This window comes from Mirounga angustirostris, unplaced genomic scaffold (assembly GCF_029215605.1).
Source record: "Mirounga angustirostris isolate CCGP_5_RB_7025 unplaced genomic scaffold, mMirAng1.0.hap1 SCAF_5, whole genome shotgun sequence".
Taxonomy (NCBI): domain Eukaryota; kingdom Metazoa; phylum Chordata; class Mammalia; order Carnivora; family Phocidae; genus Mirounga; species Mirounga angustirostris.
In genome coordinates, this window is record NW_026991713.1 from 59,720,202 (window position 1) to 59,745,236 (window position 25,035).

The 25,035-nt window shown below is 56.2% G+C and overlaps 4 protein-coding genes and 2 long non-coding RNA genes across 7 annotated transcripts in view; 3 read left to right on the top strand and 3 right to left on the bottom strand.

Annotated features, from left to right (window-relative positions):
• Window positions 1–9,705, bottom strand: part of HOXC6 (homeobox C6) — a 35,733-nt gene extending 26,028 nt beyond the window's left edge. Inside the window, exon 1 of the mRNA XM_054507031.2 lies at window positions 9,646–9,705. The gene's annotated coding sequence lies outside the window, so the exon portion shown is untranslated. The remainder of the gene's footprint in view (window positions 1–9,645) is intronic.
• Window positions 1,061–4,513, bottom strand: HOXC9 (homeobox C9). Its single transcript, XM_045873299.3, has 2 exons — window positions 3,945–4,513; window positions 1,061–2,236 (listed from the first exon to the last, which is right to left on the bottom strand). The coding sequence occupies exons 1-2, from the start codon at window positions 4,480–4,482 to the stop codon at window positions 1,992–1,994; spliced, it is 783 nt and encodes a 260-aa protein (XP_045729255.1). The 5' UTR covers window positions 4,483–4,513; the 3' UTR covers window positions 1,061–1,991.
• LOC123843690 (uncharacterized) lies at window positions 4,838–5,655 on the top strand. The gene is made up of 2 exons (XR_006790629.3): window positions 4,838–4,974; window positions 5,413–5,655. It is a non-coding gene; the product is annotated as an uncharacterized LOC123843690 (long non-coding RNA).
• Window positions 8,308–10,925, top strand: LOC129045788 (proline-rich protein HaeIII subfamily 1-like). Its single transcript, XM_054507025.2, has 2 exons — window positions 8,308–8,411; window positions 9,662–10,925. The coding sequence occupies exons 1-2, from the start codon at window positions 8,379–8,381 to the stop codon at window positions 10,640–10,642; spliced, it is 1,014 nt and encodes a 337-aa protein (XP_054363000.1). The 5' UTR covers window positions 8,308–8,378; the 3' UTR covers window positions 10,643–10,925.
• A 3,537-nt stretch (window positions 10,926–14,462) lies between these two features.
• Window positions 14,463–19,613, bottom strand: HOXC10 (homeobox C10). The gene is made up of 2 exons (XM_045873300.2): window positions 18,770–19,613; window positions 14,463–15,586 (listed from the first exon to the last, which is right to left on the bottom strand). Exons 1-2 carry the CDS (start codon window positions 19,518–19,520, stop codon window positions 15,309–15,311), a joined length of 1,029 nt encoding a protein of 342 aa, XP_045729256.1. The 5' UTR covers window positions 19,521–19,613; the 3' UTR covers window positions 14,463–15,308.
• A 281-nt stretch (window positions 19,614–19,894) lies between these two features.
• LOC123843692 (uncharacterized) lies at window positions 19,895–23,393 on the top strand. 2 transcript variants are annotated; one of them, XR_010411511.1, is made up of 5 exons: window positions 19,895–20,053; window positions 20,615–20,842; window positions 20,920–21,753; window positions 22,327–22,454; window positions 23,064–23,393. It is a non-coding gene; the product is annotated as an uncharacterized LOC123843692 (long non-coding RNA). The 2 variants fall into 2 exon arrangements; XR_010411510.1 differs by having other exon boundaries at window positions 20,920–21,163; window positions 23,064–23,377.
• The last annotated feature ends 1,642 nt before the right edge of the window (window positions 23,394–25,035 follow it).

Here is a 25,035-nt window from a genome sequence, read left to right on the forward strand (position 1 = left end):
GGAGATTCAAATGATGGGGAAGGGGCTGGTCCCTCCAAGTGCCTCACCAATCCTGTAAGGCCATGCGATGGAGGAAGCTGCAGAAGGACTGGGATCCCCAATGATTTTCTTTTATGGTGGTATTCCCCAAGTACTCAGAACAACACCCTGCACCCTCGCCAGAATGGGCAGCCTGAGATATTAAAGCGCTATATTTCAAGTGGTCTGAGTTTAATAGTTTCCAGATTGGGGGATTTCCGAGAAAGGGGGCACCGGGGCCGAGGCATACCCAGCAGCTTGTGTCTGCTTCTGATTAGCAGATGAAAACTGCCGGCGCTGGGGAAGGCGCTCTGGGGTGCAGTGCCACTGACCAGCCCCAATGGGCTGTTGTACATATGGGCCTCTACTCTTATGCCTGGGGTCCCACCACCATCAGGGAACACCCCCTCCAGGCTAATCCCTGACCAGCTTCCTTAGGCCTTGGCCATGTCATCCCCCAGAAACGCTGCAGCCACTCAGCATAACCCTATTACCCCCAAATCAACATTCAAACTAACCACCAGAGAGAGAGAGAGAGAGACTGAGAAGGAAAGAGATCTAGGAGAGGGAGAGAGAGAGAGAGAGAAGCTGAGAATGCATTGAGAAGTTGAAACAAAATCTAATTCAGATTGTATTGGTTTTGCCATCTTTCTCCTTCCTCCTTCTCTCCCTTCCTTCCTTCCCTCCCTACTTCCTCTCTCCCTCCTTCCTTCTCTCCCTCTCTCCCTCCCTCTCCCTCCTCTCTCTCTCTCCCTTCTTTGACTCTCAACGCAGTCCCCAGTGCCTCTTCTGCTCCCTGAGGCCTGCTCAGCCTTCTCCCTCACCGTTCACTGCTCACCGCACACCCTCCCTCCCTCCCAGCCATCCCTCGAAGCACCAATGCAGGCAGGCAAGTATCCAGCCCGGGCCCTCACCCAGCACCCAACTTTCATCTTCACCTATCTCTTCCCTCCGATCTCGTGTACTCATAAATTATTACAATTAATTACAGCCAGGGAAAACCATTCATGCCATGCCCCCACCCCCCACCCCCTGGACTCCATCGAGCTACCAGGAAACTCACAGGCAGCCGGCGGGGCAGGCACAAGCTGGGCCGGGCCTCAGCAGCCTCCACTCCAGCCCTGGGGCCCTCACGCCCACCCCACCCTGCGTGGGGAGCAGCGGCAGGCACTTGCCCTTCCGAGGTAGAGGGAGCCCCTTCCCTGGCTCTGGCTTGCCCCAAAGGAACTGAACACTTGCCTCCTCCACGACAGCAGCCTGGGAGCGAGCCACAGGGAGGAGAAATAACGAGAACTGGATGCGGTTGGGTTTCTGGTTTTTTAAGTGACTTCGATATATTAACACAGAGCTGTTCTAACCATAACAAACAGAAGCACGTTACAGGACGGACGCTGGGGATGAGGAGAAACACCGCTATGTACAAGCCCGAGGCGCCGGCCTGCGCGCCCGACCCAGCCTGCGGCACGGTCCGGGCCCTCGCCCCTCGGCTCCTGGGCTGGGAATTGTTATTGTGTGGGTGTGGGTGTCTTTTTTTGTACAAAATCTGCACGCAGAGCACCCCAGGCCTGGGGAGGGATGGCCCGGACCAAATACGATACAGAAACAAAATAGAGATATAGCGATTCAAGTACTGGCTTCTCTGAAGAAAGGAGGGAAAAAATCACATTTGTGTGTGTTATTTATTTCAGTTGCGCTGGGAGAAGAGAAAGCGGATTCTCTCCCCGCCTCCTGCTCCTCGCTGGGTAGAACTAATTCTAAAACACCAATTTCTCAACACTGAACCCTCCCAAATCGCAAGAGTTTTCCTTTTCCCCCTTCCTTTTTTTTTTTTTTTCTCCTTTTAAGCTGATTGGCTTTTCTCTATCTTGCTCTTTCCTTTTCTTTTCGTGCTCTCTCCCGCCTGGGTTGGGGTATTTTTGTGGGGCTTTTTGTTTTTCCCTTGGCTGTGCCGAGGCAGCAGGCTGGGGCAGGGTTTAGGATTGCTCCTTGTCGGTTTTCTCTTTATTCATCTTTTTCATCTTCATCCTCCGGTTCTGAAACCAGATTTTGACCTGCCGCTCGGTGAGGTTGAGAACCCGGGCCACCTCGTACCGACGGTCCCTGGTTAAATACATATTGAAGAGAAACTCCTTCTCCAGTTCCAGCGTCTGGTACTTGGTGTAGGGGCAGCGCTTCTTCCTCGTGGAGCGGGCGTGAATCCAGTTGGCCACGGGGTTGCCTGGAGGGCCAAACACAGGCAGGGGTCAGTGGAGCCCCTTTCTAGCCCAGGAGCCCTGCCACCCTACCCCCAGACTTAGCCAGGCTCCCCAAATGCAATAATTGAACCTGAATTTGGACACGTTTTGCTTGGGGAATTTTCTCCCTGACTCCTTTTGCATTCTGCCCCCTCCCCACCATCCCCCCTCTTCAATTTCTAGCACCTAAAACCTTAGGAAATCAAAGCTATCAAAGCCCCTCCAGTCTGGTCCTCAGCTTCAAGAGTAGTAATTCGAGAATATGCTCATAAAAAGTCCAAATTCCCAACCGTTTCATAGGCCCATAAACGCTTCTCTCTCTTGTTTTTTATTTTTATAGCGAGGTCTCTCTCCTCCCCACTTCCCTCCTCCTCTGCCCCCTCCCATCCTCCCAGCCCACGACCAAGTCCTGAAATTTCAGCAGTTCTGTTTCCTGACCCTGAGAGTCCCTAAGCCCCTCACTACCCTCTTCAGCGCCCGGCTCCGCTCTCGGAGTTCAACCCTGCTGAAGCGAATTCTCAGAGTGATGCTAGAATGGGGAAAGCCTTTCTCCTCTCCCCAGAGACCTACTGGCCTTGGGACAGGCTCCCCCATATCTTAGCTTCCCTGTTAGGCTTCCAGTGCCCTCCTCCTGCCAGCCCCAGGACAGGCTCTGCAGGAGCCAAGCCTCCAATTTCAGGTTTATGGGAGTAGCTGAGGGCAAGGAGGGAAGCCTTCAGAGGGGTATAATTAGGCCCTGGCCCCTTATGGGGCTGGAGGAAAGGATTTCCTGCAGCCCCCTCCTGGGACTCCCCCAGACACTTCCTCACACCCAGGGGCTGCACCCCCTCCCCTGCTGTTTCCCCTTCTTTCCCCTTTCTCTGGCCCAGCAGCTCCCACCTGCCCCCCCAGCCCCACCTACTCCTGCCCTTCTGTGCAATACTCAGAAGGCTCCAGTCTCCTTGATGGGAGTGTGTGTGTGTGTGTGTGTGTATAATTCTCTAATCTGGGGGAGATGCTCCCCCCCATTCCTCATCCCTGAGCCCAGTTCTCAACCCTCTTTCCTGCAGACCCTCAGAAGAGGGCTCTCAAGTTTAAGGAGACTGGGACCCCACTTCTCTTCCCCAACTCTGCAAGTCCTGATTTCTCCAAGTTCCCAGGCTGTGAAATCCCCCAGACCTCTCACCCAGTGCTCCTGGGGGGAGAAGAAGTCCATGCACCTTCTGTTTAATGAATCCCTGGTGGGGTAAGAACCCCCATGCTGGCTGGGAGGTAGGGGTGATTTTTCTCCCTGGGGTATTTCCTCTCTGTCCCCAGTGTCCTCCTCATCTCTCCCCCAGTCCCACCTCAAACCATAAAATGAACCTCACCCCCCACCCCATCCCCTGGCCCTGTCTGCATTTCTTGGAAAGTAGCGACTGAGCCAAAAAGCCTGGGCTGGGGGTGGGGTGGGGGGTCTCTCGTCAAAGCCAGCTCCAGGGAGAGGAGCCCCCCTCAGCCCTCTCCCAACCTGGCTCCCCGGGCTCCCTTCTCAGACCTTCCTGCCCCTGAAAGCTCCCCAAGGTAATTCGCTTTTATTGAGTCCTCGCCCCCTCGCCCTCGCCCCTCTCCCGCGCTCCCTGCGCTGCTCCGAGGGGCTGTAATCTGGCTCCCCCCGCCCGGCCTCCCCTCCCCTCCCGCGCCGGTTGTAAAGGAAAATTGCTCCCAACTTACTGGGGTCCAGGTCGGCCTTCTCCTCTTTGTGCTTGCTGCCGGCGAGCGCGTCCGCCTCGGGCGAGGGCAGGGTCTGCGGGGCGCGGTCGCGCAGCTCCCCGGGCGAGCCGTACATGTAGTCCGGGTAGCTGCGGCCGTCGCCCGGGCCGCAGTCGGCGCGGCGCCCGGGGTAGGCGTCCGGCTTGAGGGCGTAGTGACGGCCCCCGGCCGGGAAGCTGGGGAAGGAGACGGCGCCGGACAGCGGCTCGAGCCAAGTCCGCATGTAGCGCGTGTCGGCGCCGAGGTGGGGCTGGGGGCCGTACGGGTGGTACACCACGGACGACTGCGAGGGCACGGGCGCCCACGACGTGCTGAACACTGCCGGCTTGGGCGCGAAGCTACAGGACGGAAAATCGCTACAGTCCGGCACCAAACCGCTGGGTCTGGCGGCGGCGGGGTGAGCCCCCGTGGCCGGAAACCTGGACGCTAGGAGGTCTTCATTGTCGTGAGAGATGAGCGAGTCCACGTAATAGTTACTGATGGGCCCCGTCGCCGACATCGTAACAGGGTTTTACATACATAAGATTATTGTATGAACTGTATATGTACTTTTTATCTGCTCACAGAACAATCAAGGCAGGTAATTATTTTTCCAGCCTTTTCCCCGCAGCTCATTGGCTCCCCGGCCCCCACGTGATCGTATTTACCCAAAAATACGGCGCGGATCAATGCGCAGGGGCTTTTTTTTCCTTGCTTTTTTTTTTTCCCCCTTCTCCCACCCCCTTCTCTCTGCTGATCCCCGCGACCTATGTTTTCCTGGGGGTCCGGAACTCTGGACCCCAGGCACCGGCCACCCCCTCAGGACAACTCGTATCTCATCAGAGCACCCCCTTGCCCACGTCCACCCATAAGCAGATGGCCTCTCGCACCGCCCCCCACCCTGGAGGATTTTTTAATGGGGTGAAAATGCCAGTCCCCGAAGCCAGGGTTCCCGGACCCCCAGGGTCGAGCTGGGCGCGGGAGCCCCGCAGGGGCGGAGAGGCCGGCCGAGGTAGGTGGAGGAACTATTTCTTGACGTAATCCGTCTCTGTCGGCCCCGACGCTCCCGCAGTCTCTGCGCGAGCCGAGATCAGCGATTGTCAGTTCGGAACGTGGCTTTTAAAAATGCGTTTTTAAATAGTGTATATGTATGTATTTCTTTCAGGAGCAGCAGCAGCGAGGGAGGGAGGGTGTGGGAGGGGACTGGGGAAGCTGGGGTGGAGGGAGGGAGGGAAGGAGGGAAAGGGGAGCGTCCTTCTGCCACTGGCCAACTCAGCCCCCCAAATCTGGGGTAGGGCAGCTTGGGGAAGGTGGTCTGCGTGTGGGAGGGGGAGGACCTCGGGACCTCATACACCTTTATCATCAGAAGTCCTCTCTTTGCTTTGGCACAGATATGCAAGCTCCTTTATTTTAAATTTATTGTCTATATCTATTTATCCTTCTTTGCCAGCTTGAAGAAGTGGAGGAGAGATCAGCACAAGTTAAGTGGGGCGTCCCCATCCTGTCTTCCTGCTCACCCTCCTTTGCCCCCAACTCCATCTCTGCGACACCCTGCCCCCCCCCCCAAAGAAGTCACTCCAGGACTCTGTCTGCAGAGAGCCAGGGTGAGAGCGGGCAAGGCGAGAGAGAGCGACCTCGGTCGTGGGCAAGTAGCTTGTTTTTACGTCCTTCAATAAAATTTTTATGAGGATCATTTGATTGTTCATAAATGTGTCTTTCATTAAATAAAATTGTAGGCTGTTTTTGGAACGGGAAAAAAAGCAACGGAGGGATGGGAGAAAGCAGGAGGGATGGGAGAAAGCAATTTCTTTGGGGTCGGACGCAGGAATTCTGGAGGGGGCAGTGTGATTGTGGGGAAGATCAGACAACTTCGATTCCTCCCCCCAATAAGTTTGTTGCTACCCTCTTCCTTGAATTTGGGGTTTGTCGCCCAGCCCTCTGCTTTCCATCAGACTGCCCCATGGTGGTTTAGTAAAGGTGGGCTTTTGGCAAGCAGGAAATTCTCAGTGTGGGTGCAAGAGAGGGGGGCAGGGAGGTTGGCTGGGGGGTAGCGAGAAGGGCAGGTGACATCCCCCAGAGACATGATGCACCCTAGGGAAGACAGAGTGAGTTTGAAGGAGGGGTGCAATTTCAGGGTCAGAAGAGGAGAGTCCCAGTTTGTGCTATGGGAAATAGGCAGGAGCTGAGGCTGAGACACAGGTTATGAGGCAGCAGGGAAGGACAAGGATTCCCAGACGGGAGACGCCTGCCCTTCTTTCCCACTCCTGTCCCCAGGAGGGGACCAAACGCTGGGGGCCGGGGTGGAGGATGGTTTTCTCCTGCATCTCTGTCGACCTTTCTCCTCTAGGGTGGAGGAGGGCTAGAGAGAGGTGTCCCAGAGAGTGTAGCATGTGTGTTATGGGGGGGGGGGGAGAAAGTTGGGGGGGAGGGTAGATCTGCAGCTCGCAGCACTGACCCCAGCTTTCCAAGTCCCCTCCCCAGTCCCTGCTCCTCCCCCTCTCCGGTTCTTTCCTTTTCGGTCTAGCGGGGCTGGGATTTCGACCCACGGAGGGTGTGTGAGAAGTGCCTGGCTGGGGATAGACAACCCGGGGCCTCAGCCTCCTCGCCCTCAGCTCTGATTGTCTTCCCCTCCCCCGGACTGGACTGGTGTGGGAAATCCAAATTATAGCAAGAAACAGAATATCTCTTTGGCCTTGATGGAGTCGGGTTAGCTGTCAATCAAACATTCTCCCTCACTAGTTCAAGGAAAAGACAGGAGGGAACCGAGGCTTTCTCCAAATCCCCAGCACCGTCAGCACCTCCCCCAGCCCTGGCGGCTGGGGACCCTGCCCGGCTCTTGGGCGGCTGCTGGCAGCACTGAGCAGAGACGTGTAGCCTTCAGCGGGCCCGGGACCAGACAGAGACCTAGAGGACATCAGGGGACAGAGCCTGAGAGAGACTGAGCCTGAAACGTAACAACTGAAACACGGCGCCAGGCCCAAGGAGAGGAAGGAAGGAGGGAAAGAGAGAAGAAAATGGAGGATTGAGATTAAAAAAAAAAAAGAGAGGGGAGAATTAAAGGAAAGGGGGGGCAAGATGAAAAGAGATGGGAGAGCAGGGAGACGAAGGCGTGCAGCGAGCGAGAGGGAGGAAGGGCGGCGATAGGCAGGCGGGACGGGGCAGGGCGCGAGCTGGGAGCAGCCGTGGCATTGTGCAGTCCGCTGGCTTGCCGGGCCTTTGCCGTGGGACCGGCTCCGGGCGCGGCGGCCACTTCTGTCCGGACACAAAGGAGGAAGAGGCCTCCTCTCCTGCCCCTCCCGGGCGACCTGCTGCGGTGGGTACACTAGGCCTCTGGAGGATGTAGAACCCCATCTCAGCCCAGGCAGCCACCCAGGCGTCTGGGGGCTGAGCCACGCTCTAGTCTAGGAGCAAAGAAGACACGATGAAGGAGAAGGTCTCACGCCCCACTCCTCCTTTTGCGTCTTTGCCAGTCGACCGGGCCCATCTGCCCCAACCTCAGTTTTCCTAGAAGAAAGGTGCCCCTAAAGACCCTTTCCTATGGGTCTCTACTATTTGGGAGAGCCCCTCAGACATAGTGGCCATAAACAGATGCCCCTTTCTGTCCTACGCCCCTTGGCCACTACCTTTTTTTCAACTCTTGAGCTGCCTGCCCACCCTGCTTGCCCACCCAGCAGAGGCAGCCACAGCGGGGCAGCCCGGATCACCCGGCCCAGGCTCCCTGCTGCCATCAATTCCCCGTGAAACTGAGGGGAGATTGTCGCCTTTGCCTGAGAGCGCAAACTCAGACCCTCCCCACTCAGGCCCAGACACAGCTGTGGATCAGGAAGCAGGCCTCGCCCACAGCCCCCTCCCCACGGATGCCCCGGTTTGCCTAGGCCTTGCGGAGAGCAGCAGTCCCGAGGAGGGGGGCTGGAAGGGGCTGGGCGTCCCTGAGTTCCCCAGGCCGAGGTCCCTCGGGTTCCACAACTGCATGTGGGCTGTACCAGTCGTCTCTGCATTTGGAGGTGGGATGGCAGGTCAGGGCTCTGAAGCAGAACTTCAGGCTAGCCCCAAACCCCGGCCTGTGGATGTGGGGGCATCAATAAGGAGGGGCCTGTCTTTCCAGGCTCACCTACTCCTGCTGCATCTCCTCCCAGATTCTCAGACTCCCTGTCACCCCCCAGCACGCCCTCCAATTTTCCTCAGCACCGATGGGGCAAACCCGAGGGACTGGAGGACACAGGGAGTCCCTGTTGGCTGGGGGGGGGGGATACCCCAGCTTTAGCTTGCAGCTCTGCATTCACTCTGGTTCTTAGAGCTTGCCTCCGACCCCAGAAGAATTCACTAGGCACAGGAGATCCCCCTAAGGGGGAGGGGCACCCTTACTCCATCACCTCAGACCTGCACAGCTGCGACCACAACCAAGCTAGCACCATCATGCGAAGGACAGACAGACAGAGAGACAGACAGGTTAGAGTCATCCCCTCCCCTTGCCCTGCGCCTCCCTCTTAGTGATTTAAATTCCCTCCGGTTCAATCCACACCGTCAAGTTCGGATTAAATTTAAAACAGGCTTTTCCCGGTCCCCAGCCGCCGCAGGCAGGGAGCCCCACTCCCCGGGCTCGTCAGCACCCGCCCGCGCGGAGGAGGCCGTGCTCCATTTGCTTTCATTTTCCTTCTCCCCCTGAAATGGGCTCATTTCACCTCTCGGCTGCCCTCTCCCCCTCCCCGCCCCCTCCTCGGTTCCCCTCTACTTTCCCCCCTTCTCGCTCCTGATCCCTCTTTGTTGGGAAAAACACACCCACACACAACTCCTCCGAGCTAAGGCCTGCGCTGGAAGCAGAAACTGAATTCTCCTGGCCCGCCGCGAGGAGACCGCGTCCTGCCCCCACCCCAGGTGGGTATCCGGGATCCCTACACGCCAGGAGCCAGGGCCCTAAGCCCAGCAGGAGTGAAACCCCTAGGGCCTGTGAACGTGGCCCTCTCAACGCCACGGCCTGCATTCCCGCCGGCCCCCCGCCCTCCCGCCCCGCAGCAAACGGGGCTATTTCCGGCTCCCCCAACCCGGTCTGGTCTCCCAGCCTGGGGAGTGGCTGAGGGAGGAGCGGCCCCAGAACTGGGGGTGCTCTCTGCCTGAAGCCCCCATGGCTCGGGGCGCCTTGTTACCTGATCTTTGTGTGATGTGTGTGTGTCGCAAGGAAATTTGCAGTGACTTTGGAGCCCAGACTGAGGAAGCCGAGGTGGCGAAAGGAGAGACAATACGGGCCCGAAGTACAATTAAGGGGCCAGAGCCGCTAGTCTCTCCCCCGCCCTCCCTGCCAGACTAGGAGCTGTCTGGCCTCAAACCTCAGGGCAACCCGCGAACCTGGAGCCGGAAACTCAGCCCATGGCGGAGGGAACCAGAGGATCCGGCAACCAGAAAGCTGGAGGAAAGCTCCCTTCCAACTTGGGGGCGCAGCAGCCAGCCCCGCTGAGTTGCCGAGAATCCAATGAATGAAAGTGCACATTCCGACGAAATTTCCCGATTTTTTCAGCCTTTGGAAGGAGAGCCTAGGGTTTGGGACGTCTCAGACAGACAGACAGGCAGGCAAACCGCGTCTCCGGAGGCAGACAGACTCACAACATGAGTGTGAGCCTAAAATCAAATACAGGTTCAACATTCCCGAGGCCTCTCTGCCAGGCCGGCCGGGCGCCGATCTCCCTACCTTCTCTCCCCTCCAGGGCGCTGCGCAGAGACCCGGAAGACTCGGTCCCTCTGGCTTGGTCCAATCCCGCCTCGGGAAGCGCCTTCGTTACCTGCTCCTCGGCTCCCCACGGCCACAGATGCAGGGCAGCCGCCTCCCGCCGGGGGAGGGAAGCCCCGGCCACCGCAGCCGCCGCTGCCCGCCCTCCTTCCCTCCCTCCCTCCCTCTTTCTCGCCCTCCCTCCCTCTCTCCCTCCCTCGCGCGCTGCCGCTCGCGGGGCCCTCCCGCGGGCAACCTGTTCTGGACCAAATCCAGGTATCTCCGAAAGAGAGAGAGAGAGAAAGAAAGGACCTCTTATGTGGAAAAGAAAGAAAGACCCTTAACCGCGTTTATTTTCCATGCTCTGACCACTGGCCGGCCTCCGTGCAGACGCCCAGGACCCGGCCCTGCAGCGGCAGAGGTGTGCGGGGCCTGCTGCCTCGCCCACGCGGACCGCCGCGCCCCGCGCCCTGCGCGCTCCACACTCCGGGCCGCCGCCCCCCGGCAGCCCAAACACCACACAGACCTCAAGGTCCTTCCTACAGACTCCACATCCGGTTGCCCGCCTCGCGGCTGGCCTCCGCCCCGGAGCCCGCTCTGCTCCGTCTGCGGCCAAAGTCCACACACAATCCACCTTGTCCGAGCCCTCGCGCCGGGTCGGACACCCCTCGTAGCCAAGGCGCCCGCCGGGCCACCCTCGGGCCGCGACCCTGCCCCGGACTGCAAACCCCCTCCCCTGCACGGGACCCACACAAAGCCCAGTGCCCACCCGCAGCCCGCAGCCCCCCGCCGCCGCTGCCCTTCACCTGTTCCCGAGAAAGGCTGTATCTCCGAGCCGAGGCAAGGCCGTGGGCCCGGGCGGAGGGTGCCGGGGAGCCGGGGAGCCGAGGTCCCGGGGAGGCCACAGAGGATCGGCCGGGCTAAGCCGGAGCCCCAGCAGCCCGCGAGTTATCTCAGAGACCAAGGCTCTCCTTGGTGAGCTCTTGCCTTTTCCTCCGTCTCCCGCAAGTCTTAAACACTCACACGCCAGGAGTTCAGCTCTATAAATCCTGCTCCTCTTTCCCATATCATAATTAAAAAAAACCAGTAGGGGAGGTTTTAACTTTTATTGCGATTTCTGGAGTTGGGCTGCGGAGCATATATTAAGTTTACGCTTATGCGCTCTCGGCGGGGAGGGTCCTTTAAGAAATAAAAATCCATCTTAATATCCGCAGACGAGAGAGATAATTTTTTCCCTCCTCTTCACGCTGTTTCTTCTAAAGACTCCCTTCCAGCGAAGCGAATAAATAATCACCATCGCTTTAGCCATAATCTATGGTCCCAGGGCCCCGGGGTGGACTCTGGCCACCAGACTGCCCCTCACCTTGGCCCGATGAGAACTCACCCCATTCCCCAGGATCTGGGAAGGGGGACACCCCAGACTCATGGCTCTGTGGCCACCCCCCCAGAAGCCCACCGACACTGAAACGGAAATGGGGGCAGAGAGAGACTCAAAGCGCAAAAGTCGTTCATTGGTGAATTTCGGCCCATCAGGGACACTCTCTCCAAGCCAGGCACTCCTGAACACCCCGCCCCTGCCTGGGACTCCCTTCACTCCAACTGGCCCTGTGATTCTGACAGCTTGAACGCTCAGAGACTGCTAGGGGCTCCCAAACCAGGGGAGCCCCTGCCTGCCTTGCACCAGCTGGCCTTCCTCTCTGAAAACCTCCCTATTTCCCCGGGAGCCATAGAGAGATTTGAGCATTTCCCTTCAAGGGAAGAGATTATTTTCTCCCACAAAGGGCTGGGGGAGAGACAGAAAGACAGACTAACAAACTCAGCTAGGGAGAAGAAAGGCTCTATTCCCATTTTCTCCTCTAGCCTCCTTGGGGTCAAAAGAAATCTCTTTGTATAAGAGAGAGAGAAAAAAATACACAAAGTATGCTTGTAAAAATATACTGGGAATTTGAGAGAGTCTGGAGAAGACAGAGAGTAACAGAGACCCACACTCATATACAAGGTTAGATATATCCCCCCAGCAGACCACTGTGAAAATATATAACTCTGTGTATATATTTTGTAACAGGGACATAATTTTGTTCCCCTGTCTCAAAGTTTATAACGCTTTAAAAATCATAATAATTCCAAAGTAAGAGAACCAGGAGCCTGTCCTTCTCCTTTTGGCTTTCTCTTTCCCAGTCTCTCTGAGAACAGGGGTGTATCTCCCCATTCTCCCTGACCCCCTCCCATTTTTCTCCGCAGGCAGAGAAGCCTCTTCTCTCTAGCAACCAGGGTCAGAATTGAGGAACCAGGTGGGGAAAGGAGGGGGGAAGAAGCTTTGCAAAGTTTCACATTGCTCAGATTCTCCTTTACTCCATTATCCTCCCCTCCTCCCCCTGGCATCAGCCAACAACCTTCCCAACAAAATATGGTAATGGTGAGCGCTGGCAGCCTCCGTTCACCCAGACATCTCCACACAGCGCAAAGACAAGCAGCTGCCTGATAGCCAGAGACACAACAGGCCAAAGCGTATGGGCCACAGACAGCTACACAGAGACTAGAGCCAGGTTCCTGCCCTGATGTTTCCCAGTAGGGTGTGTGTGGGTGGGGGGGGGGTTCTACTTGGACTTGATGGCTTTCCTCTAACCTACTAATACCCTAAATATGCCCTTCTCATGGGGATGGAGCTATAGAAAGGGAAGGGGAGGTGGCTGAGCTGGTGCTCAGAGTTCCCCAACTCTTGGAACCCCCTCCCCCCCACAAGGCACTCCACTTGTCTAAGGGGAAGCTCCAGCCCCAGCCAACTGGAGGCAGGTTTTTGTCTTTGGAGGTTGGCAGGTGAGAAAAGCTAGCCCTTCCAGAGACTCCCTTCTCTTTCTGTGTTCTTCTCTCTCCTGATCCTGCCCCACCCTGCTGCCCAACTGAGCTGGCCCACTAGGCCACCTCTTACTCAAATTCCTCAATTTCCTTGGAATTGGCTAGACTTTCTTTGTCTGTCTCCATCAGCTGGGCCCAGGAAACAATAGCTGCAGGAAAAACTCCTCTCCCTCAGTCACAGGGATTGGGACAGGCTGAGGAGTGGACAGTATAAAGCGGGGCTCCCCAGACTTGTCCTGCGGCCCCAGTCACAGCTTGCCCTCCTCAGTCTGTACCCATTTTGCCCTATCTGGGAGGGGGCTGTGGGGCAGTCCCACTAGGGAGGGAAGGAGCGGGGTAGGTGGGTTGGGGCCCTCGACGAAAACCGACTGATGTAACTCAGGCAGTTTCTTGTTGCCGAGTTCAAAACTCAATCCCAACAACATGAAACTACCTAAGCCACAGATCAGCTGAGCGAGCAGGGCGGGAGATTCGGCTTTGCATCTATCGGGAGGAGAAGGGAAGGGGGTTGGGGAAGGAAGAAATTCAGCCCCGTCCCCCTTTCCGCCCCCACAACCTCCCTAAGGACTAGAGAGTAGACTTTGGGTGGCTGGGTGGGTAGGGGGTCTGACTGCCTCAACAGCGTCTGGTCTAAGCAAATTGCTCAGGGAAGCTCTGGTGAAATGGGACCTCCAGCTGCCAAACCCCCGCCCCGCCCCCAGCACCACAGTGGAGTTATTCCCCTGCCTCTGGCCCTGGCCCTGGGGGAAGCTGGAGTGTCCTTCCACTCTTGAGCTGGGTCCCCTGTCTTGTCCATCTGGCTCTCCTGCGCTCTCCTCCTGGATTCCCTCTGATCCTCTCCCTCTCTCAGCTCTGCTTTGCTTCCCTGCCTCTATGGGTGGCCGGGTGGCCGACCCAAGGAGTCTGTGCTTCAGACCCTCTTCCCATCAGGCCACTTGCCTGGCAAAGCCCCGCGGCCAGGGAGCGTGGGGACTGAGAGCCTGAATAAGGCTCAGATCCAAACCAGCAGAAAGCAGGAAACCTAAGCTTCAAGCTCTAGCCCTCTCAAGCCCACCCTCCCTCTTCTTCCCCCAACAGACGACCAGACTGAGCGACATCTAGATCCATGCGTCGACCTCGAGGCAACCCTAAGTGCCCGCGCAGAGAAAGAAGCCAAAAACCACCGATTTACCCCTTTAACCGCCGAACCCCACGGCAGCGGGTCGGGGAGGGGAGGAGAAGGAGCTCCCGGCCACTGCCCTCCGCTGCCAGCGGCCACAAGGCAAGCCTGGGCTCTCAGCAGGCTCGGACACCCGAAACACCTTCCTCCCTGTTGTGCCCGCTGCCCGCCGGGCACCTGGGGATGCCGCTGGTCCCCACTCCGCCGCCAAGAGAAGAACAAGAAACCGCTTCTCTTACCTTGTCGCCGCCTCCTCCTCCTGCCTCCGCCCGGGCTTCTGCTGCTGCTGTCGAGGTGGGGGGGTGGCTGAGCTCCTCGTCCCCCTCCGGCGGTTAAGTTTATTCCTCTCTTTGGATAGGTGGGGGGCTCTTGGGGTTCCCCCAGCCGCGGTGGGGTGCGCCTGGCCCAGCACCCCAGGCAATCAGATCCGTCTGCTCCTCAAGATTGCAGTTTGCTCTCTGCCTCTTTCCCTCCTCCAGTCACCTTTAAATGCATCTTTTACTGCAGCACCACATTATATTTGCAGATCATAAAATCCACCTCTCGCGCGCACCAAGACCGTCCTGACATTACTGTTTTATGACCTTGACTTATTGTGGTCACCTGGATAATATTTAAATCAACGTTATGGTCTCTCACTTACATTAAACCCGCCAAGAGACATTCTAGAAAGGCTCTAGGAGATGAGTCGAACACAAAACACACACATCCACACACTCAGTCTCTTTTGGGGTGGGGGTGTTGCTAAAAAACACTTAAAAACAAAAAACCACCCATTTGAACATTACGATTCTGGAAATTTATTAGGATTTTCTTTTCCATTAAGGAAGCTACATGCAAAAGATACAACATACAGAATATCTTTAAATAACACAACTCCCAGACAGGGACAGGGCGATATTTAAAGGGGGAGGGGCAGTCTGTCTTTGCTTCACTATGTTCTATTTTTAATTTTTAAAATTTTTTGTATTCCTCTGGATGGAATTTCTGAGGTGTCAGTGGCGGGGGGAATGTGTGGGGTCTTGGGAGGATGGGAGAAAAGCAGAAAGCAGTACAAATACGAGACTTCAAGCAGATTCTCAGAGCAACTGGGAGGTAAAGACACGGAGAGGGTTTGGTGGAGGCGCTGGGCGCTAGGACAAACACACAAACACTAGCTGAACTTTCCAAAACGTCTATTATCCTAAGGAGGAAATGCAGCAAGGAAGGAGCGATTCTGACTGTGCTCTGCGAGATTACAGACCTTCTCCGGTTGATTTTTTTTCCTCTTTTTCCCCCTATGATCGGGTGGATTCGACCTTAACTTTGCATGGAGGACAGGATGGTGTGTGTGAGTGCGTGGGTGAGTGAGGGGTTGACACACACACCAGCCACACTCCCACCCTCATCTATGCGGGCACACCACACCCCACACCCCGGCACCCCATTTCTCATGCTTGAGGTGGATGCATCTTCGCAGCACGAACCATAGGTCCCTTGGAAGGAGAGTCTGAGGTCTTTGCCTTTTTTTGCAGGCGCGTTGCATTTATACTCAGGGAGGAAAAAAAAATATACCACCAGGCACAAAGGGAGGAGGGGCGGGGAGAGGAAGGAGTAGGGAGAGAGGGGAGGGGGAGGGGAGGCCGCGCGCTCAGGTGAAATTAAAATTGGAGGTCAGTTCCCGGATCCGATTCTCTCGGTTCATTTTCTTGAGTTTCATTCTGCGATTTTGAAACCAGATTTTGACTTGTCTGTCTGTAAGGTTAATGGTCTTGCTAATCTCCAGGCGGCGCTCTCGCGTCAAATACATATTGAACAGAAATTCTTTCTCCAATTCCAGCGTCTGGTGTTTAGTATAGGGGCACCTCTTCTTCCTTCCGCTCTTTGCTGTCAGCCAATTTCCTGTGGTGTTTTCTGCCTTTATCTCCTCTGTTAAAAATAACATTATTTACATAAGTATCCCTCGAAGAGGCAAACCCTCACAGCATGCTGCAGCCTTGACCGGCCTGCTGTGGGGGCGGCTCAGGGAGCACAGGGGAGCTGTTCTCACCCCACAGGCCTGGCTGGTGGAGTCCTCTTGGGCTCAGGGCTCTTAGAATTTCTTTGGGGTCTAGACTTACATGGGGAAAGACAGAAAGCTCTTGCCTCCAAAGCATTTATTAATTAAATGACCCAAATCCACCTTGACCTAGCAGATTCTGAGTACTCCCACTCTCCCTCAGCTTCCTGACCCTGGCGGGCACTCTCAACCTCACCAGGCCCTCCCTCCTCTCTGTTCCATTCCAGTTCTGGAAAAATCCAACTAGAAGGAAAAGCGCTTCCCAGGCCCCAGGCGGGGTTGCAGAGTGCACCCTGCTGCCTAGAGCAATTCCCAGAGAGCTTTGACCCCTTTCAACTCAGTGGAGGGACAGAGGGACGTGGCCTTAGTCCCTATGGCCAGAGGCCATTGCAGTTGTCCCTGTACCAGACCCCCAGCCCTTGTTCCCACCTGAAGTGCCACAGAGCAACTCTGCCCCTTTCAATCTCCCGTTGCCAGTTCTTCCTCTCCTGGCCATTTCCCCCAGGTGTGAGTGGCTGAAGCCGGGTTGCTTGTGAAGGCAGCGGAGGTCAGGGGCAACAGCTCTGGGGCATGCTGAGGGGTCCTCAGACAACTGCCCTAGCCATAGGACCTAAGGTCAAGGGAGAGAGATATCCTGAGGAAATGCAGCCTCCTGGAAATCTCCATCTAGTCTCTATAGATATGAATGCCTGTATGTACATGTATATTCCTGTAGAGATACACACTCCTACACAAATGTACACACACACATCTGTACACATGTGTCTATTGATAGAAGGAGATGCTATAGATTTAGTGTGTATTTCCCATTATCTTATTGACAGCTTCTCTCCCTGGTACACATTCTTGCTGAAATGGACCAGCCTTGCTCCTCAAGCAGCAGGAGAACCCTTGGCCATCCTTCCTACGAAAAAAACCCCAGAGTCCAGAGACCCAAGAAGGGCACCCTGCAAAGGTGGCTGCTGGTGGCTCTATACTCTATCTCCCGCCTTTGCCAAAAGGAACTGCCAGACTCCTGGATCTCATCTTGATGGGGAGTGAGGCAGGGGCCCTAGGGGAACCGAGAGGCACCAGGGGAAAAAAAAAAAAAAAAGGCAAAGTTGAGGCTGTAGTTTAAGACGTCTGAATCTTCTTACTTCTGCTCCCGCCTCTGCACCTGCAGCCTCTTGCCAAATTGTTTAAAGGTTCTCATTTTCTCATTGGGGTTGTTGGGTTTTGGGGGAAGGGAGAAATTACAAATTGGGAAGTCTGGCCAAAAGCCCTCTTGCCTCTGGCCTGGTGGAGACACCATGGGGGGGGGGGAGTGGAGGCAAGAAGGGCACAGGCAAAATGCAGACTGAGAGGGATTAGTTGGGGTGGAAGGGCTTAGGTTGTTGTGGGGAGGGCAGGGGAGAAAGGGGAGCCTACCGGAATGGGGGCAGTTCGTGTTGGGAGGTAGGCTTGTTAACCTTGACTTTGCTTTTGGTGGGGCTAGGACACAGCTTTTCCTACCCTAGAATTCTTTCCCAACAAAGCTCAGGGTCTGGGGAGAGGGCACAAAACTAAGCTTTCCTGCTGCACATGTGTCACAGGGAAGCTTCGTGGGTGTGGGTAGCTCACTCCCTCCCTCAGCCTCATGAACACACCCGTGCTCATCTTCTGGCTGGGCTCTCTATGGGCTGATTTGCCAAGGCCACCTTTGCAAAGGAGACCCAAGAGAGCAAGGCTCTGCCCTTGCCCGCCAAAACAGTGCGTGTGTGTGTGTGTGTGTGTGTGTGAGCGGGCATGCGTGAGTGTGCGCGAAGCATGCGAGAGGCGTGTGTGTGTGTGACACAGGTCGCCGCCAGGCACGCGTGTGCGCCGCATCCATATACAAAGCGCCACAAGATCCAGGCCATCCCCAGTCTGCTCAGCTCTCAGGATCTCATCTGCCTCTACATCCAACGAGCCCCACTTATATACAGCCTCCAGTAGTCAGTGCCATGGGAAACAGGTTTATTCCTCTCCTCCCAGTTGGGCCTTTCTGGATGCTTTTTGCTCCAACTTTTCAGGGAAAGTCGGTCCCCTCAGGCTCCCTCCACTGCTCCCGTTTCCTCCACATTCTTTCTCCAGGCGTCAGAGAAAGGTCCTGGAGGCCCCCAGTTCCTGCCACAGAAATGAATCTTGAACCCTGAGCTTGAACTCTGGCTAGGCTTTCTCTTTCCAGGCAAAATCACAATGAAATCCAACTAAAGCAACACTCCCTTTCAGGAGAAAACCGCTTGCCACGCACACAGAAATTTCCCAACCACTCATTTGTAAGCTGCTTTGGGCAAAGAACGAAAAAATATTTTTTTAATTTAACTAGAAAAAGAAAAAGAAGAAGAAATTTAACAGGGGAGACAAGAAACTTACAACATTCCAAATGCCCTGTTCCAACGCCGATCCCAAGCCAGGCGTCTGGGGGAGGAGGGCCGTGGCAGGCAGCCCATCACCTCCACCTCTTTCCACCCCAGCCCCCGCTGCCCGAGGCCCCCCGGCCGAGCCCAAACCGCAGGAGCGCACACCACACACGCAAATCAGACCCACAAACAACAAATCGCGCTTCGAAGGAAACAATTTTCTACTGGGAAAACGCAGTAAAGAGAAATCCCCCTTCTCCCAAGCCTTCCCCAGTCCCTGGCCCAAGATCGCCATTTTAAGCTTTTTGCAAGCTTCTGACCCGAACGAGGGACATCAGCTCCCCAAGTCACCACCATAGAGCAAGCAAACCAAAGCCAGCAAGCGCCCGGGAGCCGTCATCAGCCCTGGGCAGCAGCAGGCGCCCGCAGGCTGCCCGCGGTGCGCACCCCTCCCGGGTCTCGGCGCCCCCCGGCCGCTGCCGGCCCGGCCCCTCCACTCTGCCGCTTACCTTCCTTAGCCAAATGACGCGCCACCAGCCTGGCGCTCAGCAGACACGAGTCGCAAGCAGGGATCGCATTCCCTGGACTGTCCAGGGCCTCCTCGGCCCAACCCTCCCCGCTGCCCCAGCCCCGGCCACGCAGACCAAGTGTCCGAGCGTCCCAGCCGGGCCGCCGCGGCCCAGGCAGCCTTACCTTTCGCTTCGTTATCCGAGGTGTCTGGGCTGGAGTCCGCGGTTTTGGCCCGCTCCTTTTCTCTCTCCAAGGGGCTGCCTTTTGGGCCCGCCAGGCTCTGCTCGGTCTTGATCTCACTGGGGCTAGGGGTCTGGCTGTCGGACTTGGGGGTCTCAGGGAAACTCACTTTGCCCCCGAGCTGGGGCGACTCCAGATGTTCGGCGCGCGGGTTGAGACCGGCCCGCTGCTCAAAAGGGGCTTCGAAGTCGTTGGCCCCGGCACAGTGGGGCGGCTTGTCCAGCGCGGAGTAGCTCGGGCTGGCGCGGTAGTAGCTGGGCACGGGCACCTCGTGCTCCCCGAGGCAGGACTCCTGCAGGGGGTGGGAGTAGAGAGCTGCCTCGGGGCCACTTTTCGCCCGCTTCTCTGCGCTGTACATGCAGCAGACATTCTCCTCCTTGACACTAGGTGGGTAGGAGCAGGAGGACAGCGGCCTGCCAACAGGTTGTTCCAGGCGGTAGGTGGCTTTGGGGTCGCCCCAGGAGTCCAGCTGCGAGAGGTAGGACGGGTAGGTGTTGAGGGCGAGGTTGGGACTGCTGCCCTCGTCCCTCTTGGAGAGCGAGGGCGCGAGCCCGCAGCCCCTCATCACCCCGCAGTTGAAGTCACTCCCAGATTGCATATACATGCCTGCGCTCCGGCTATAGCGCTCTCCTCCGCCCGGCGCAGCCAAGGGCTCAGCGTACGAGTTCGGAGTTACATTGCGAGGGCATGTCATTTTCAGAGAGAGGGGTTTTTAAGGAGCAATACTACAGCGGAGGAGCTGACATCTTTTTTTTTCCCCATCCGGGAGGGGGGGCGGTTGGAGGGGCGGGAGGGAAAAGAAGGGGGGGGAATATCAGCTCCATAATTATCCGCGCATTCGGTCCTCACCATGTGACGGCTAGACCAATGGGATTTGAAAATGGCCTTGATGATTCAGACGGCCGTGACGTCAGCGGGGTCAAGTTGTCGGCAGGCGGAGCGCGCAGCGTGGAGTAACAGCGCCACCTAGCAGCCGCCTCGGGGTAGGGGCGCCGGAACCCTTCCCCGCGAACAAAGGAAGCGCCCCCGGGGCGGCAGGGGCAGGAGAGGGGTGGAGGAGGGTGGGGGGGGTTCTAGGGAGAATGGGGTTTGTTTATCCGGGAACCAGCCTGTAACTGTTGGGGAGAGTGGGGCGGAGAGGGGGACATGCCGGAGAGAGGGAGAGAGCAAGGCAACTCGGGACTCAAAACAGTCAAATTCAAATTAAAAGGTCAAGACACGATTCAGGTACTTCTTCCCTTCTCTTTTACCTCTTCTTTTCCTCTCCTTGGCCCTCGCCCCCGCTTCTTCCCTTGGGATGGGTGTGGGGTGAGGTTCGGAGGGTGGGGAGGGCTCCAGTGGGCAGAGAAAGGGAGGAAAAAGTTAAGGAATCCCAAACAGAACTAAACTTTCTGCTCTCCTGCGTCCGGGTTCGCCGGGCTTGCCCTGGGAGCTCAGTTCGGGGACCTCCCTTCATGGAAGCTAGTTGAGTTACAAGTTCCCTGTGGGGGTTGAGGGGGGAATCTCCAGGGTCTGGAATGGACGAGGGAGGGGGTCACCATCACTTCAGGGCTGCTCCAGGAGGTTAAAGGAGGTTTCCAGTGGATCTAGGGGTCGAGGAAGGAGGAAGCCAGAGACCAGAGGCGCCGGCTCCCCGACCCGGGAATGCAGTCTGGGCCTGGCAGTGGGCGGCTCCTGGGTCACCATCTCAGGGGCTTGGAAGGCTTTGGCCTTGGAGTCGGTTCGGCTTTTTTGCTCCAGGCCTTGGCGGCCCTTGCTTTCCAATTGACCTTGCCCCCACTAAAACAGGGAATATTCCCAGAGAGGAAGAGGGAACCTGCAGGGCCTCGGCTGGTTTGTGGGAGTCACGTATCACACGGGAAACTAGGACACCAGATGTGACAAAATCCGACCCGGAGCAGTGTCCTTTACAGAGCGAACGAGCTGGGGAGCATTTGTGAATGGAGAAGAGGAACAAGCGTGTTTGTGTGGTTTTTATTATTTTTTTAAAAAGAAAAACGAGAAATAAGGGACAAGGTATGTTTTAAATAGTTCTTTCCGTTTCTCCATCTCCTTTCTCCCAAAGCGAACTAAACTCTCCACCCCTTCCTCAGGAAACGGAATCTGGAAAATAACTTGTCTTTCCGGTCGCCCCGCATTTTCCCATGGAGGAAGCCTCGGGTTTCGATTTTCCAAAGGGCTGGAGCCTGGCCAGAAAAGGACCGGTGCCCCGGGCACCCTGGCGTGGAGGAGTGCGGAGGCTGGATTGCTTCTAGAGAGGCCCAAGCCCGCGGCCGCTAGAAAAGGATTTCGGAAGGAAATCCACGGAACTCCCTCATCCAGGGGGCAAGAGATGAGGCACGGGGATCCGTGGGCCCTGGGAACACTGGCAGAAAATGTATAATGTGTGACTCGCTTGCAGGGCCAGCCAGGGGAAATTAGAAATGGTTTTGTGTTTTCATTTGCAGGGGTCACCGTGGGCTCGGCACAGGGGTTGGCTGGAGCAAGGTTAGGCTGTTTAGGCCCCAGACAAGACTTGGGAAAACCCTGGGCAGCCGTCAATCCAGGGAGCCATTTGTCCCACCTCCCACCCCGCGGGAAACGGCAGAGACTTTATGGCCACTCTGTTTGTATTATCTGCATAAGTCTTTCCCCACCAGTTTGATCGAAACTGTTCGCTTTTACGAGGACCCAACGAAAATTCCCCGTCATATTTATCAGCCGGGGATAAAAATTTAGTATGGGAACTGATATTTCCTCATTTATGGGGCGATGAAATTAAAGACCAAAGCAATTGAGAATTATATGGCTTTGGGGGGTTCCCTCCCCCCTCTTTCACATCTCCTTTATTTTCCCGCCTGGTGTTCCTGTCCGTGGAGTTTGGCATCCCAGTCCCCTGCCCTTGCCCCCTGTTTGGGGGTCTGCTGGGCCCTCCCTTCCACACCCAGGTACCGCTTGGTCAACCCTAGCTTTTCCTGACTTCTCTCGGTGTTAGCAGCTGGCGGCCGGGCCAGGGCTCCTGGAGCCTCTGCCGGGCCAGGCTGGGATCTGGCTGGGGGGGTGGAAGATTGCCAAGAGTCTCCTCACAGGGGAAGGATCTGAGCCTAGACTGGGAGGGGGCGAGGGCGGTGGCGGAGGGTGAAAAAGACAAACTCCAGATTACCTCTCAAAAAACAGCAAGCCCCAAGACTTAAGCTGGAGAACCAACAGGAGAGGAGCAGAGTCCCTCCGCCTCAGGGCTTGTCTCTCCTTACCAGCCCGACCCCCATCCCAAACTCACTCCTTACCTCAGTTCTGGGAGGGGTTGGAGCGGCTTCAGAATTCTTCTTATTAATGGAAATAATCCCCCCGGGAGAAGGAGCCTCCCGCCTGGGCTCTCACCTCCTCACAAGAACGAATAGTGTTTAAAGTTGAAATAATTAGAAGTATGATAAACACGGCCCATTAATGAAAAAAGAAATCAAATTCATCAGCCTAAGTGGGACCCCCGGTGGGACAAATGTTTGCTTCTAATTACGCAGGATAAACGCAAACCCGGAGCTGTTAAACAAGACCCCGAGCGGAGAGCGGACGCAGACTTGAATAACTTGGGGTTTTGCAGACTTTGGGATTCCGCCGCAGTGGAGGCGAAAGAGAGGAAGACGTGAGGGTGAGGACAGGGGGCGAGGGGAGCATTTGAGTGGGTCCAGGAAAGTACAGTCGGATGTGGGTCCCAGCCCTGCCCCCTTGGGCTCGGTCTTTCCCGAGGCCACGAGCAAAGGCCGTTTCCATCCTATTGTCCCGGCCTGGCGTTCAAAGGCACTCGGGCTGCCACGGCCATCCCGCCTGCTGCCGCTGCCAGGCACCCACCGGTCCTACCCCACAGAGCCAAGACCCTCGGGCCCGCGCCCCTGAGGAACTGGGTTGGGGTCAAGAGAAGTCTGTATGGCTACTCTCAGCCTGTTAAACCATTTTCCCAACTTTCTGGGAGTGCTGAGAGACCTGTGCTTATGCCTGGCTCCGGGGGTCCCCTTCTTGCCTCAACTTGGGGCTGTGAAAATCCAGGGGCGGCAGGCCAGACCAGGGCTGCACCTACATCTTGACCAATCCCACCCACCCCAAGTGTCCTGGCACTCTTCCTGCTACCCCGAACCTGGAAGAACAGCAGAGACGGGGGACTGGGCCTCCTGCTGCCTGTAGAACTGTGAGCCAGAGAGCGGAGGTGGGTGCCCCTTGCTCGCTTCTTGCATATTCCAGGAAGATCTCTTGCATATTCCAGGAAGATCGGTGGTTCCAGAGGGCAGGCCGAGGGCTGGGGCACTAGGGGTCCCCATGTGAAAACAGAAGAAGGAAAATATAGTGCTCAACGAACAGAAAGGAACCACGGCTGTTACCCTGGTGCCAACCCTCAACGTGCCCCCAGAAACACCTCGAGTTTTCCAAGGAAAGTGAGAGTTTCCCCAACAGGTTAAAGAAATCGTCTGGGAAATTCCAAAGGTGGAGTGAAAAAAAGGAAGAGCGTCTTTCCCTTTGGGGTAAAATAATAAAATAAAATAATAGTAAAGTTGGTGTATTGAAATCTATCTCTTCAAGTGAAATGGAAAATAAAATCACACCAGCGGGGAAAGTTGCAGGCGTTTTTCCTCTTGTTTTGGAGGCCCAGAAAAATTATTCTCAACCCAAAACTTGAAGGAAAATTTTGCTTTTCTCCTTCACTAACACCGGGCTCTGCCCGGACTGAGTTGGGAGCAGGGAAATACCAGGCAAACTGCAGAATGCTCAGAAGCCCAACAGAGAGATTTTCAAACAGGTACAAGAGAGACATGGGAGACCCAGGACCCTTGGAGGGCCTCTGGTCTACTCCGGATCTCGCAGCCTCCCTGGAAGCCCCGCCATCAGAGTCCCTCTCACATCTGGACGCTGTACACATTTGCCCCTAGATGCTACGGAATTTACTGTTTCCGTACTTGTCTAACTTGCGCTTCATTGTGGGCACACAGCCACAAATATTCACCTTTACCTAAGAGACGTGCTCCCCACGATCCCCGCATCCTGAAGTCTGATAAACCTGCGCCAGCCCAACTCCATTCTTGTCCCGCCGAAGGGCGGCCAGTTATTTAACTTTGCCTCCTGAATTGAAACCAGACAGCAAACACTTCGGAAAGAAGCTCTGAGAGAAGGAAACAGATGGGAGGATGTCTTGGTGGGGGGAAGCCTGGCCCCCCACTTTAGTGATTTGCTCCCAAGTTGCCCCAGTAGATTGGGTTTCCAGTGGGGAGTCAGGGCTGTGGTTGGGCTGGCTGGCTTCGGAGAAAACCCCCGCTCCTCCCTTACCGGCTAAATGCCTTTTCGAAGATCCATTTTGCATCTTTTTTCCCTCTTTCTCTCTTTCTTTTTTCTCTCTCTCTTCCTTCCTTCCTTTTTTTCTTCATCCTTCTTTCTCTGTATTTGCTTCTTTCTCTTTCTCTTTCCTTCTCTCTTTTCCTGCAGTTCATTTTTCCCTTCATTTTTTCCCCTGATCTTTTCTCTTTTTTAATTCATTGTTTTCTTCATTTCCTTCTTCCTTTTTTCTTTAGGACACAATTTATTCTTGGCTCTTTTCTTTCCTCCTCACTGCTTTCCTTCCCCCTTGACTTTTGGTCCCCCCTAGCCTTTCTTGTTTTTCTCTGTTGTGCAGAGCTCAGGGAGGAGAAAGCCCCAGGCTCGGGTGCATCTCTCTGCAGCCTCACTGCTCAGGCTTGGAGTTGACCTTCTCCGGCCTTCAGCCTTAATAACTCGGCTCCTCACAAGGCGAAGTGTAGGCCTGCAGTGGCCGGCGGCCAGGCCTCAGCAGTTGCCATCAGAGGGAAGGAAAACCTGGCGCGGGGGCACATTCCTACCGGCCCCGATGGCTCCCTGAGGCATCCGGTCCCAGGGCTCAGGTACCTTTGGTCCCATTACCTCCAAGGAGGCTTGTCCCCCAGGCCTGTCTTTGGAGAAGTTGCTCCATCTTTGTCCTGGCCTCCAGAGCTGAACATTAAAATAGGCTCAATTTGAGCCGAAGTGGCATCCCCAAGGCTGGAGTCAGGGGGAATGATGGAGTGGGGGCTCTGTCAGTCCCAGATGAGCGTCAAGATCTGAGGGGGTCACCCGTGGGCTTAGCAACGCAAAGCCATGTCCCCACATGGGCACCTTTGTTCTCTGTGCTTCCGGACTACAGTCTTGCAGTCCTCTGGAACCTCCGGGCAGGAATTTCTTGGCGTTTTGAATTC